General features: G+C 36.5%; 1 protein-coding gene across 1 annotated transcript in view; it reads left to right on the top strand.

Annotated features, from left to right (window-relative positions):
* COL14A1 (collagen type XIV alpha 1 chain) overlaps positions 1-13,951 on the top strand; it is a 128,827-nt gene that overhangs the window by 49,734 nt on the left and 65,142 nt on the right. Inside the window, exons 14-19 of the mRNA XM_074898499.1 lie at positions 2,509-2,648; positions 4,305-4,431; positions 5,478-5,617; positions 8,715-8,847; positions 9,983-10,042; positions 10,856-11,007. Coding sequence (XP_074754600.1) covers positions 2,509-2,648; positions 4,305-4,431; positions 5,478-5,617; positions 8,715-8,847; positions 9,983-10,042; positions 10,856-11,007 — 752 coding nt within the window. The remainder of the gene's footprint in view (positions 1-2,508; positions 2,649-4,304; positions 4,432-5,477; positions 5,618-8,714; positions 8,848-9,982; positions 10,043-10,855; positions 11,008-13,951) is intronic.

Below are 13,951 nucleotides of genomic sequence, written 5' to 3'. Positions count from 1 at the left end.
AAGGAATTGAAAATAAGTGATTGTGCTGCTGGGATATTTCTGGGACTGCATTCATTGACATTTCAATTGCTCCTAGCAGTGGAGTGATTGCTTCCTCTTTTGTGCTCCTGGCATGAGTAAACCAGTGTGAAAGTGACTTGCATTTAATAGGTGAGAGAAGTTCAGGCATGTGAGTACTAAGAAAAAGAAGGGACGGAGCAATTGCTTGTAAAGTCGGCAGGCAGTGGTGGAAGAAGCTCCAGGGTCATCTCTGAGAGGATAGTTGTACACAGACAAGCACCAATAGCAAACCACATGTTTGTGGACTTGAAATCAGTGTAGAAAAATCTTAATATTTGGAGAATCAAATTTTTGGCTCTTTGTCCCTCTGTCCCTTTCTCCATCTCTTTGTTTCTCCCCCCTTTTCCTTTCCCCCACCCCTGCTTCTGGTCAGTATCTGTCCAATATATGGTTTTCATTTAACCTAAACAGTAGCTTACGTAGTTTATGACTGTGCAGGCCTGAATTCACTTTATGTCATATGATCTTGGAGGCTGCATAGCTCTAACCTGGCTAATGCGTTGGATGGAAGATCGCATACAAATTCCAGATACATTGGCACAAGCTGAGGATTCACGACTGCAGTGTTTGATCACAGGAGCTAGTTAACATATGTTAGTCAGCCCATCATCACTGCTGTTACCAGACCAGAATAAAAAACCTACCTTCTCTGCAACCTTAATTTATTTTTAGGGTGACTCAGTGCAGCCAGCTCTGGTCTTTAGCACTGTAATATGAAAGAAGATTGATTCTGACCTTCCATATGCAACTGTTCAAATAAGCTCTCTCAGACAGGCTTTAACTGATCACACAGTGGGACAATCTGGAAGGAAAGAAAGCTCTTGGTGGGCACACCTGTCCCACATGGTCAGTGTTCAGTCGTAATGTCTTCCCTGCCCAGATTCAGATACAAGCTGCTTTTTTTTTTTTTTTTTTCGCTTTCAGCGTGTTTATTTCTGGCTTCCAACTATTGAGTAAGCTACCTAGCTTTTTCTTCCTGAAGCATATATCTGCCTGGAGAATGATCTGCCTAATTTGCTGTAGTATTACATGTAGTATCTGATATTCTTTACTTAGTAAATAATAGTATTCTACACACTGTCATTTCAGTTACTGTAGTAAAACCTTCTCCGTGACAAACTGAGGCATGATCAGCAAGTTCATTCTGGGGTGGGGTTTCTTTCTGGGGCCAGGATCTATCCAAGACTCACTGTAAATATCACGTAACTCTGGCATCAGGACTGCCTGTCTGGTTGAGAGCGACGTTGTCAGGAGGTTAGTTCCAAAAGGAGAGAGCTGAGACTGAAGCATTTTGTGGTATGGCCTGGATGGTGAAATGAAGTGCATTCCACGACTGATGGAAAGTAGAAAGGAAAGCCAGCACGTGATACTCCCTTCACTAGACTCAGAGGAATATACTGAATGCCAGAAAGCGTGGCAAACCCATCTAATACAATTCCAATGTGTTCCCAATCTTCTTTTTCGTTATAGCCAAGTTGACTTGACTGTTCCTAAGCTGGTTAGGTGTTTACTTGCAGCTTTTGAGTTGATATATGGCCTGGCTAAAGGTCCCACATAATATATAGGTTTTTTCATCTTTTGCTTTTTATCATGTGCTCTTGTGTGAGGGAAACGGTTTCTGAAGTGCTGACATTTATCCATCCACATGGACTGGTGAGGCATGTGTGTGTGAAGGCAGGATGCATAGAGAAAGTTTTCACAGTTCAGAGAAAATGAGAAGATTTTGGGCTAAGACAGAACCTACTGCTGAGAGTAACAGACAGCACAAATCGCATTCTCTGGTGTGACAGAAAAGTGGATGCAATCTGAGCCTCTCTTGCATGACCTTGTTTTCCTTCAGCTCATGACAGCCAAGGAATATATAGTATATAAATATGGCTTTAACCAGGGTTACTGTTAAGGAATCAGCTTTTTTCTGTAATAACAGAGGAAAGGTTAAACAGGTAAAAAGAAAAAACATTTTTTGAGATCTTCTGAGCTAGTTATGATTTTGGACAAACTTACCCTTATGTCAGGGTCTTCTAGGATTCAGAAAGTGATTTGCCAAAATACTTCTACTGTTAAGTAATATTTTTGCTGGAATATCCATGGGAAAAAAATGCATATAGGATAAAGATCTAGTTGAATTAAATTAATTCACAAATACAAACACAAATTTATTGCAAGTATTGTGTAGGCTCTGATATCTGCTATGAACAGTAATTTCTTTATTTTTCAGCATTACTTAAGGTGCACTTAGCAAGATTGAAAGTTCTGTTTCTGAAAAGAGCTAAGCCATTTTACCTGCCTTTAAGTACTTGTGTAGGTCTGTTGATGTAGGTCTTTTTAATATAAATATTGGTAATACAAATTTTTGAATGGAAAATGTGATGTTTATTTTCAAGACATGAAAATTTCACAGCTAAAACCTGGAATCACTTTCATGGTTTTGTCTCTTTCCTTTTCAAGTGCCTCTGAGTCCACCAGCAAACTTGAAATTTTCTGATGTTGGACACAGTAGTGCTAAGCTAACATGGGATCCTGCTTCCAAAAATGTAAATGGCTATCGTATCATGTATGTTAAAACAGATGGAACAGAAACCAATGAGGTAAATTGTTAGCATCTCTCTTCCCTTAACCAATCTTAGACCTCCCCAAACCTCTGTAATTATTAAGGGTAACGAACTTTTCTAAACAAAAGCTACCTTGCAAGCTGCAACAAAAGATTTGCAAGATAATTCTGAATCTTAGTGCAAATAAGAGTTTGCCTAGTAGTGAGTATACATTTGGAGTGGATTATATGTGGGGAGGACAGTACTCTGAACTTCTTACATCCCAGAATAGTCATTGCTGGCGCTCATAAACTGAAGGAAACTACTCAAGTGAACAATGGTTCATCGGTGCAGGATCTTGACTAAATGTATGATATGGAATGTTTATTCTTGATTCAGTTCAGATAATAAAACTTTTGACATATCATATGTCATGGACTCAAGGTCATTCAGAAAGACTGTCTGAAGGCTTTGCCACATTTTCTTGACATTTCTTTATATGTTCAAAACTCTCTTCCTAGAAACATGATTTGGCTTGAGCAGACTGGTAAGATGATACCAAGATGTTCCCACTTAGACTCTTACATTCAATAATTTACTTAATTTGCTTATGCAATATTTAGTTATGCCTTGTTACTGATAGCTTTTAGCAGCATGAATTCTGTGATAGAATGAAAAGCGGGATGGAATGTTACTAATACAGAAAAAGTTTTTTTTTTTAAAAATTGCAGTAAATGCATTGAATTATTAAAACAGTCCAGATCCCTTACCAAATAAATGGTTATGGATAACTTAGCCCTCCAAGAAAGTCTTTAATAGTAGTTCTGTGTAATCACGTTTCATATGGAATATATCTGGTCTTTCATCCATACAAGATGGAATATTTGTATTAAAACTGAAGAAACTATTCCTGAGTTTAGAAGAGAACATACCTGTGCAATGTTTTGTGTCATTTCTTTCTGCTAGGCCCCTTAAAATTGAAATTAGAAATCATTTGATTTCTTCCTATTCATTACCCTTAATACAGATAGTATGTCTGTCTGTACTCATCACAATGGTATTTGAACATGTCAGGCTTGTGGCATAGTGTACTTTATAGTGTGAGTGAATATTCAGTTGTTTTTTATCTACCTCTTAACTTTTAATTTCTGCCTGTTCAAATTTTTTTGTTTGCTCTGCATTGGTAGCATTTCCCCTGTGGTGCTGAACTAATGTGACACTGAATAGTTGGACTGATAAACTGTCAGTTTATACAGCTTTGAGTTTAACCCTGGCAAAGTCATGTTAACTGCACTCTGGTTAGAGACCAGATGAAACTCTTATCTTGTCTCTTGATGAATGTTAAACATAATGGTTTATGCCATGATTATCCATGGTAAGGGACTGGATTTAGTAGCCCCAAAAGTTCCTTCCCCTTCTCTGTTCCTGAACACACAGTGCTGATATGTTAGCTAGTGAGTTAGGCTTACTAGGGCTGAATTCTCCTTTTCCCTAGCTTGTCATAAACAAAATTTTCCTTTTCTCTGGTTCATCTATTTTAATTAATTTTGTCAGCTTTTATGGCACTGAATTTATACTTGTTCACTGTTTCACAGAATTTCTCTGCTAATTACATGACATTCTCTTTCTGTATCGTTATTACCCAACAGAATTTCAGACACTGATAATGTAAAGTGTATGATCAATATCTATTGCAAATGATGCTTTCTCTAGGTGGAAGTTGGTCGTGTTTCAACCCATACTCTAGAAAGTCTGACATCCCTTACAGAGTACACTGTTGCTATTTTCTCCCTGTATGATGAAGGACAATCTGAACCACTTACGGGCAGCTTTACCACGAGTAAGTATTGCTGAACTTCTGAAAGTTTTCCAAGAAGAATTTTTATACTCTCTTACTTTACTGGAAAGTAAGACCAGTAACAGCAAGTGTCTCTGGCTGTGAATTCAGATATATGGAATGCTTTCTGTTAATTTCATTGGAGTTTTCAGCTTCTTTGATCCCTTATTATGGGGCCAATTGCATCCTTACTTGTGGGAATAATCCCTTGATATCATGAAAACATCTGTGTGGATAAGGTTAATTTCTTAATTCTTTCCACAATCAGCCATTTTAAAGCATCTTTATTGCATTTAGGTAGTAAAGCATTTGTCTCCCCAGCTTTCTGAAGCATCATTCAGTGTGATGGCATTTGTCTCTCCAGTGTGTTGAGTTTTGAATCATATATTTAACCAGGGAACTATCTAGGCAATAAAGGGTAGAACCTTAGTACAGAGAAACTGTAACGTGAAAAGGAGAAAATATAAGGCATTTAAGGCTTACGTAGTCTGTTTAGCACAGATATAGTTTCTGTTAAGCAAATGGCTGACAGCATTTACTGATACTTCCCCACATAGCATTGGGAAGAGAAGGACTTTGGGGGAGGAAAGAGAAGACGAGGAGTAGAAGAGGAAGGGAGAACATAGATGTACAGAGGAAGAGGTTGATACTTACATGCAAACGGAAATGAGCACAGAGTCTCTGGGAAGGGCAGAGATTGTGACCTTGCTTTGAGGTAGAGGAAAAGAGTATGGTGTACAGAGCTCTGAGCAAAGGAGGGGGACTGAGGTTGCATGGAGCTACTTCAGTGAGGAGAGGACAAGGAGGCTTGTCCAGTTAAGAGGAGATGAAGAGCATGTATTATGCGTATTCCCCTCCCCCAACTACAGAACCATTTCCCTAAGTACAAATAAGTGTGCAAAGATTTCTGTAGTGCCTTTGTTATCTACCTCCCATGTTAGATTGTTTGTAACAAGCTGCGAGTAAAATTCTACATGCTTGACATTGCCATCTGTGCAAGTCTCAGAGAACAATTTACTCTCACTTTTCTTTTGCATATTACTTTGCAGAAAGAGTTCCAGCTCCCCAGCATTTGGAAATTGATGAAGCATCATCAGACAGTTTTAGAGTCAGCTGGAAGCCCACCTCATCAGATATTGCTTTTTACAGATTGGCATGGATTCCTTTGGAGGGGGGGGAATCTGAAGAGGTGAGTTGCCTTGGCTTTCTGAGGGTGTGAAATTGAAGAGAGAATTCCATTCTGAGGACACCTGTGCTGCAGCTTTTGCTGATTAAATATGGCCAAATGACTTACAGAAAAATCTGTCTCACTGCAAAGCTCCCTAAAGCAAAATCAAACCAATATTCTAGTTTCTTTTTGAAGAGGAAATAAGGAAAGGAGAGCTGTCCTATGGATAATCAGTCTAATCTGTAATGTGCCAACTACCATAGAACTAGCATTGCTGTTTGATGCTACTTCAGTTTTTAGAGGTTCATATTTTTCATTTTGCTGCGAAGATAATGATGGTAACTGAGCCAGAGCAGCAATATCCTCACATAAAGCTCCATATTTGTCTAGTGTGCTGGCCACAGTAAAATTGCCTGTGAAGCCTTAGTTACATAAGATTACAAAGGGAAAAGTTTACATGTAGGGTTTTTTTTTGTTATTTCTCTATTCCTCATTATGGTTCTTTCTCTTTTTCCCCTTTATGCTTTATTTTTTGCTCTAGGCCCTTGTGCATCTTCTTCATAGTGCCATTTTCATCAGTCTGAATTTTTAAATGATTTTTCATCCCTTTAGCTTTTCCTGTTTTGTTCTTTTTTTTCCAAGTAGAAAAAGACAGACACTTTCCCAAATTTTAATATTTTGTAATCTGTCTCATTTCCCTTTTCCCATTCTTTATTTACTTTTTCTTTTGGCTTCTTCTTTAATGACTCTCAAACATCTTGCTCTCTTGGCATCAGCACTGTGAAGAGAGGTCACATCTGCAAACTGTTTATCTGGGTACAGAACTCAGTAGGGAAGATGACATTTTCCACCTGGCCTTAGGTTTCATGCATCATTTTGTCATCCATTAGGGCAGAAAGCAGCTTAGGTTATGTGGCATTTTTTCTGTAAATTTAGCTTAGCCTGATTCTTTCCTCCCTTTCACCTAGCAAGAGGTAGTCATGCAAGAAAGAAATAAATTACAAGATTCAACAGGGAAAAGGAGTTGGCAGATGAGTGAGTGGACATGAGTGCATTTTCTCCTGCAGCAGATGAACTGATTTGTTTCTGTTTAAGTTCCAGTGAGTAGCTGTCAGTGAATCCCTTTAAGCCATGTGCATCTTTAAGTGATATTTATGATATCTGTGTTCTTTGAGTGTGAGATTAAATGATCAAGAAATATTTGAACTGTTAAGGTTCCACTTGTTCATTGTATTCACTAAGAATTGCTGGAGGCCCTAATATTTTAGTACGTTGAAATATCAAAAATACCCGAGCTGCTTCCTTGTTCTTCTTGCATGACCTCTCTAATGGGGTCAGGCCTAGGATAGCCTCCAGGCTGTTGCCTCTCTAAGCTTCTTTCCCAGCTAAGTGATCAGTCATGCAGAGAAGTGACATGCACTCCCTCTGTCTTTCTCCCAAGACCCAACTTGCCAGTTACCTGAGTGGGGTCAGGGGGCAGTGGTGAAAATTACACACATCTCTGCTTACTTCACTCACACTGCTAGTGTGTGAGGAGCGTTTAGTGGGGTGTTAGTGCTAAAAAGCCAGAATAAATTTTAGAGTGACTTTTTATTTCTAGGTTGCAGTAGAGAATGCATGCTGTTATACTCCTGTGCTTGTTACTTATTCTTGCTTCTGTTATTTGTCCTCTCTGGTTGAAAGTTCATCAGTTTGTGGGGTTTTTCTGTAGTCTTCTCTGTGGGGTAAAATAGCAAGGAGTGGAGAGTCATGGAAGTTACGCTTCAGAAAGTATTCCATAGTTATGTGTGAGATAGTAACTATGTATAGATATTTTATAATGATTTGATACACAACTAGAGGCTCTGGGAAACTGGATAAGAAGGTATTACTTATACCTATTTAGTATACAGCTAGACTCACTCAAGCTTGTTTCTGAAATTTTCCCAAGAAAATCTGTGCCGGAAAGTGTGTAGCATGGAATGCTAATTCATAACTTGATAGTTGTAGAAGGCATGGCCCCAACTCATTTCTTTCTGTTTTTGTCTTCTGTATCTGAGTTCAGAAGGTCTGCGATTGTTTTATGGGTCCCTCTTCCCCATGACCAACTCAGGAAATATCCTGTGGTAATTAAAATAATAAAGTGTGATTCACTGTTTGTTAACTGCTGTAGTAGATTTTATGCAGCTCATATAAATTTTTAAATTTCTATTATATGTCTTACTTTGATTCTTTTTGTACAATAGCCACGTTTAAAAATTTGCCAATGTTAACCTCTGAAAAGGTTGTTTTACTGTAATATCTGTCTATGTAACCTAAAAGCTATTCCCCAAACCAGTCAGCTATTTCACCAAAATTACTGCTTAGGCTCCTTGTGTTCTGCTTTGACGTCCCTTTAGCTCCAAATTCTACCCATCTGTTGATCCAATCTGTTGATACCAAATCTGCTGATTGCATTTTCAATAAAATACAGGAAACACAAAAATCTGAAGTGAAACCTTCTTCTTACAGTTAACATTGCACATGTGAATCTTCTGCTTCTGTCATAGGTAGAAATAAGGAAAATTGTTATTAAAAACATCACACCATATAGCAAACTTCTCCGTAGCACATCTCTAATCCTCAAGTTTGTAGCAAACGTTCTTTCAAGTTGCATTCAGATGTGTGGAACTGTAACTCAGATTATAATTCTGGTATAGAAATAGCATTTTTTAAGGATGTGGAGATGCTGAATGCATTTGTCATAACAGTGCTTTAATGATAGAAATATGGAGGAAAGTTAATCTACCTTGTTATGTTGCTTTCATTGATGAATGTTTTGGATTTTAGTGATTTTCAAATGAAATGCACATGGTCAGCTTTAGTAATTAATTAGTTGTGGGTAAAAGTGTAAGACTACACATTGAAATCATCAATCTAGCCACAAAAGAATAAATAATTTTTAACTATTCTTAACAGTGTTTTTTCCAGATGTACTCTGTGATATTTTTTTATTTCAACATAACTATTAAATTCTTTGGGCAGATGTAAGTGTAGATTTCATATATTTTAAAGAAGAATCAATTTTCCTTCTTTCAGTCAATTCACATAAATTAATCAAATGCAGAACTGATTTTCTTTAATCTTGCTTGTTACTTAGGTTGTCATAAATGGAGACACAGACAGTCATGTTATTGAGGGTTTGTTGCCCAACACAGAATATGAAGTTTCTTTGCTGGCAGTTTTTGATGATGAAAGTGAAAGTGAAGTTGTTGCTGTTCTTGGAGCTACATGTAAGACAAACTCTTGACTAATTTTTAGAGACGTTTAAGTGATTTAAATGTAATACATATATCTTATAATATAGTCCATCTTTGGGTAGCTACATTATTGAAGTATGTGGTGGTTTAGTACCAGGGCTTTGCTGACTGTATTATTTGCATTTCCTATTTAATATTATATGGTAGATGACATTGAATCAAAATGATGGTTTGACTCCCCATCTGAGCTGTAGTATTAATAACCTTTGTATCTGGGTAGATATTCTTCCATCCCACATTTCAATATTTACTCTTTGAATAGGGTTCCTTATGAGAAGATGTATTAGATTTGGGGGGGGGGGTGTGTGTGTAAATGTTTTAAAGTAACTAATTTGTAAGTATTGTATTTGTTTTGCATTTACAGTATACTCTTTTCTTTCTTATTTATGTAATTTATACTCACTAGAGGTGAATTCACTCTTGGCTGAAATAGTGGTCCAAAAAGCTTACTCAGGCATTCTGTGACATTAACATGAAATAACAAAGATAAAACTTGAAAATCACATACGGTTTATTTTATACTTCATAATCGAAACGGTGGCTAGCATTTCCGGTAGATTGCTCGATCCATTCTCTTTTTATGGATAATGACTTGGTTAAGTAAACAACTATATTTTTCATGTGTAAATTTAAAAAACCTTATTTGATTCTTAGTAGTTTAATTGCAGGCTTAATCTTGGCACTTCTGTTAAGACAAGAAGCCCTTATGCATCCAGGTGATGGTGATGTAGTCCAGTGTTGCTGAGTGTACTTTCTGGATTTTACTTGGACAGAAGTGAAGCACCCTTAAAAAGCTTTCAATTTAATTAATCTGACAGCCTTAATAAATGCTCAGAGTGGAAGTCATTATGCAGAATTCAGCCAGAAATGTGGGAAACTATATGCACTCTTATGTAATTGTACAGTTTATAATTATGTTCTAGCTGTAGATCTAAGTGCTAATCGTGCAAATATATGTGCCTAAAGTAAACTAAATGAATAGTTCCCTTGTAGTCCCTAAAATGCCTGAAGTGTGTGGGATACTTGTAGGTGTGAGCACATAGTTTCATTGTCATAGAAATACAAGATAAATACTGTGAGTTCCATGTCTTGTTGAATTGTTAGTGAGCTGAGTGTTGTTTTTCAGTTGCAAGGACAACCACAATACCTACCACGGTGACTACTACCAGTACCACAACTTCTAAGCCCACCACAGCAGGTAAACAGAGCAAACATCAACAGTTTAAATGCTGAATGCAGAGAGCTGAGGTTCTCCACAAGCACACCCAGATCTAGGGACAGGAATCTGTGATATTACTGAGGATCTGATAACCCCAGTTCCTGATGGTCCCTGTGGTCAACACACTGCCATGGCAGATCTTGTGGAGGTGCAGACCCTGGGCAAGGGACATCACTGGTGAAAGGTGCACACTGTTGTGCTCCTGCACCATCCTTTGCGTGTGCCATGTGTGGATGGGGAACCACCTGTAACAGTGTAGGGACTCTGAATCATACCAGCAATATTACATAGGAATACAGAAACTAATTTGGAAAATTCAGCTCTCTTTTCTCTTTCCCTTTATAAATATGAGCTTGGAAACTCTTCAGAAATCTCTTTAGTTTTGAGTGTTCTGTTTGTTTTCCCTGGAATTAGAAAACTGACTTATGAAGAACAATGGTTCCTGATTTTTTCTCTTCTGTAGCAGTCTAGCTGCAGTAGAGCTTTGATTATTCTGAAGCTCCATAAGACGAGTAATATAAACAAAGCAGATGGGGTAATATATGCTAATGACAGTATAGGATAATATTATTTTATTAAATGGTTGAAGTTTTTATGTTATTGAGTCCAAGTATGACTGAACTATATGGGTTTGCTCCCACCCATGGATCTACAGACCCACCGTGACTTCAGTAGAGGTTGCAGCTACTTGGTGATAATAAGCACAATTTTAAATCTAAAATTAGAGTTGAGAAAATATTAATTAAATATTTTTGGCTTTAGTTTTTCGAACAGGAATCAGAAACCTTGTTATAGATGATGAAACAACCTCAAGTCTGAGGGTGATATGGGACATTTCAGATTACAACGTTCAGCAGTTCAGAGTGACCTATCTCACTGCGAAAGGTGACCGTGCTGAGGAAGCGGTAAGAATGGTCTGTATGGGTTTTGTGAATGGCTTCATCAGCTTGAAAAGTTTGTTTAATAATTGTTAAGGCATGGTCTCTCCTTATGGCACTCCTGTTGCAATTAGTAAAAGATCAATGTTCAAAGTTTTAATCATATAGCACCTGTTGCACTGCAGACAAAAGCAGTCAAATGTAAGATCACGGCCCAGTCACACAGATGTTTGTCCTCTTTTTTCTGTATTTTAAAATTTGTTTAAGTTTTGGGGATCTTTTTTGTTCATTGTTTTTGTGGTGTTTTTGTTTTGTTTTGGTTTGGTTTGGTTTTTTTACTTCTAGGCCTTTTTCTATCCTGCGATTGTGTTTTAACAACTCTTAAATATTTATACAGAACAATCTTGTAATTTTTTTTTCCTTCAGCAATTTTTCTCCTTCTCTAAAATTCTAATTTTATGCTAAAGCAATGTAATTAAAGTTCAAGTACAGAGTTTTTGAACTGCTTGTTAACCTGAACATGTCACAATAATGACAGCACATTTTAATTTAAATGTCTAAGAATATTATTTTTCTAATAACATGGGATAATCAAAATTAAAATTGTCTTGCACAAAACAACTTTCTGGTGATCAAGATTTTGGAAAATATTTGAAAGAATGAAGAGTACTACATGTACTCTTTTGTGTGTATGGCAAATAATTAAAAAAAAGAAGCCCTAGCTGTATTATTTTAGGATTTCACAATCTTTGAGATAATTTGAGTTCTGTGAGACCAAGTGTTTTTGGTTTTTTTGTTTTTTTGTTTTTTTGTTTTTTTTTAAAAAAAGGAAAAATCTTAGTGTTGCAGTGCTTGGTTTCCACAAAAATTAAGTTATAAAATTTTGAGCCAGTTCTATGTAGATACATTTAAGAGATTAAATTGTATAGTTCAAGTTTATTTTCTTAGTAAATAGTTCAGAATGCAAAAGTATTCCCTGTATCTCTCTCCTTCTGTCTGTCATGTGACTGACTTCTGTTCATTAAACAGCTATATTGAACATATGGGATATTCTTTTTCATGTCTAGCAGTTGACATTTTTAGCCCTGTATCAGATTATATAAATAAAAAATATTAAAAGGAGTTAGTTGAATAATCTCTTTGATCTTTTTGCTCGAAAAATTTGAATCAATCTTTTTTTTTTTCATTTTGATTTCATTCATCTTTTGTGAGACCGTGATAGAAAATTACTTTTTAGCCATTTCTTTTGGCTATAATCTGAAAATGAACTTTCAATGTAGTGCTTTCCTTTTGGACTGGAAAACATGCTTTATGAATTTACCTCAACTATATGATAGTATTGTATATAATACATTGGCAAACTTGCACAGCATAATGGCACAAATTGTACTGTTCTTCTGACAATAACTCATAGTTTCTGAAATTCACATCCCAGATTTACTGTTACTGTTCTGGGAAGCTTAATCAAATTCAGTTGGATGATATAAATGTAGTTCTGTTTTAGTATTCAACAGCCATTATTTTAAAAGGAAATTAAAACTATAGAAAATGTATTAGAATTCTGGCTATCAGAGGGAAATTAGAGTCGACTCAAAAGCTCATTAAAAATTATAAAATTGTAAGATTAAGTAGGTATCTTGACTCTAATTCTGCAAATTATTTAATTTTAAGTACACTCTCAAGTCTTGCTATTTTTGGACACAATTCAGCAAACAAATAACCATGTGTTTAATCTTAGAAATTAATAATGTGCATAAATACTGAATAAGGAATAATGTAAGATTATACTTAAAATTAAGCACATACTAACCAGAAGGAATGTATTTTAACATTTGGCTTCAAGCACCTGAGAGGTGCAACACAGATGTCAATAAAATGACACAGATGTTCAATTTTTAGGGGAGTGTTTATATGTTGAAGTACATTTCTTAAGCAGAACCCAAAGGTCTTGTGGAATTTGGATTTGAATATTCTATAACGAGACAATTCTGCGGTGGCAGCTTAAGTTTTTTGGCTCTGATTTCAGTGATATAAATTTCAGTTATTCCTCCCTTTCCATAGAAATATTATAAGCTTTTTAATCCTTGATGCAATTGACTGAAAATCAAGGACTGGAAAACATAATAGAATACTTTCCACTATAGAAGGGTCAAGCACTAAATGGCATGTATGTTCTTGGGTGTGCTGTACATACTGGAAGGATCACATTATTTTTCTTCCTTAAAACTGAGAATGTTTCTCACTCATGAAAACTATGTTGTTCTGTAGAAGATCTCTGATGAGAACATGTGGAAAAGAGAGAGTTCTCAATGCTTGCATCCCCTCTCCTAAAAAAAACAGTTAGTTGTTCTTTCTTCAGAAACTTGGTTTGTGTGTTTTATGTGTGGAAGAGTTTAGCATGAGAATCTTTCATGCACATGTATTTAGAAGATTTGGGCCAGTTTTGATCAATGAATGAAGTACTTTTTTGACAGGTCTCAACACCTGGGTGTACTAGATTAATTTCTTTCTGTGTATCACTTGCTAAAATTACAAGTAGTTTGAACATATCCTGGAGCATTAAAACTGATGAGAGCTTTCTTGTCTTCAGAAAATTTTGCTCTGCCATCATTACATGCATCAGTCTTCTTTGAAACAACAAAACACTTTTAGGCTCAGTTTCTGCCTTTTCCCCTTGAGTTTAAAGAGCTTATAGGTCCTTCAACTTGCTAAATATGTGCAGTTGCTAGTGCAGATGATAGATTCACACAATGGACATGGGCCAGGGAGGATCCAAAATATGAGGTTGGACCTTGGGAATGTTGCTTCCAACAATGTCACTTCAGAGCACAGGTGCAGGAAACATAGGTTGTTTATCTTTCTTACCATGTCATGTGCTAGATAGCTCTCATTCAGGCTTTGGAGACTCTCTGAGATTAAAATTTTACTGACAAGTTAAAAGATTGCAAGGCTTTATTTGGGCACCTCTAGCACCACTATT

This window comes from Athene noctua, chromosome 2, assembly GCF_965140245.1.
Source record: "Athene noctua chromosome 2, bAthNoc1.hap1.1, whole genome shotgun sequence".
Lineage (NCBI taxonomy): Eukaryota > Metazoa > Chordata > Aves > Strigiformes > Strigidae > Athene > Athene noctua.
This window is presented reverse-complemented; position numbering and strand designations above follow the sequence as displayed.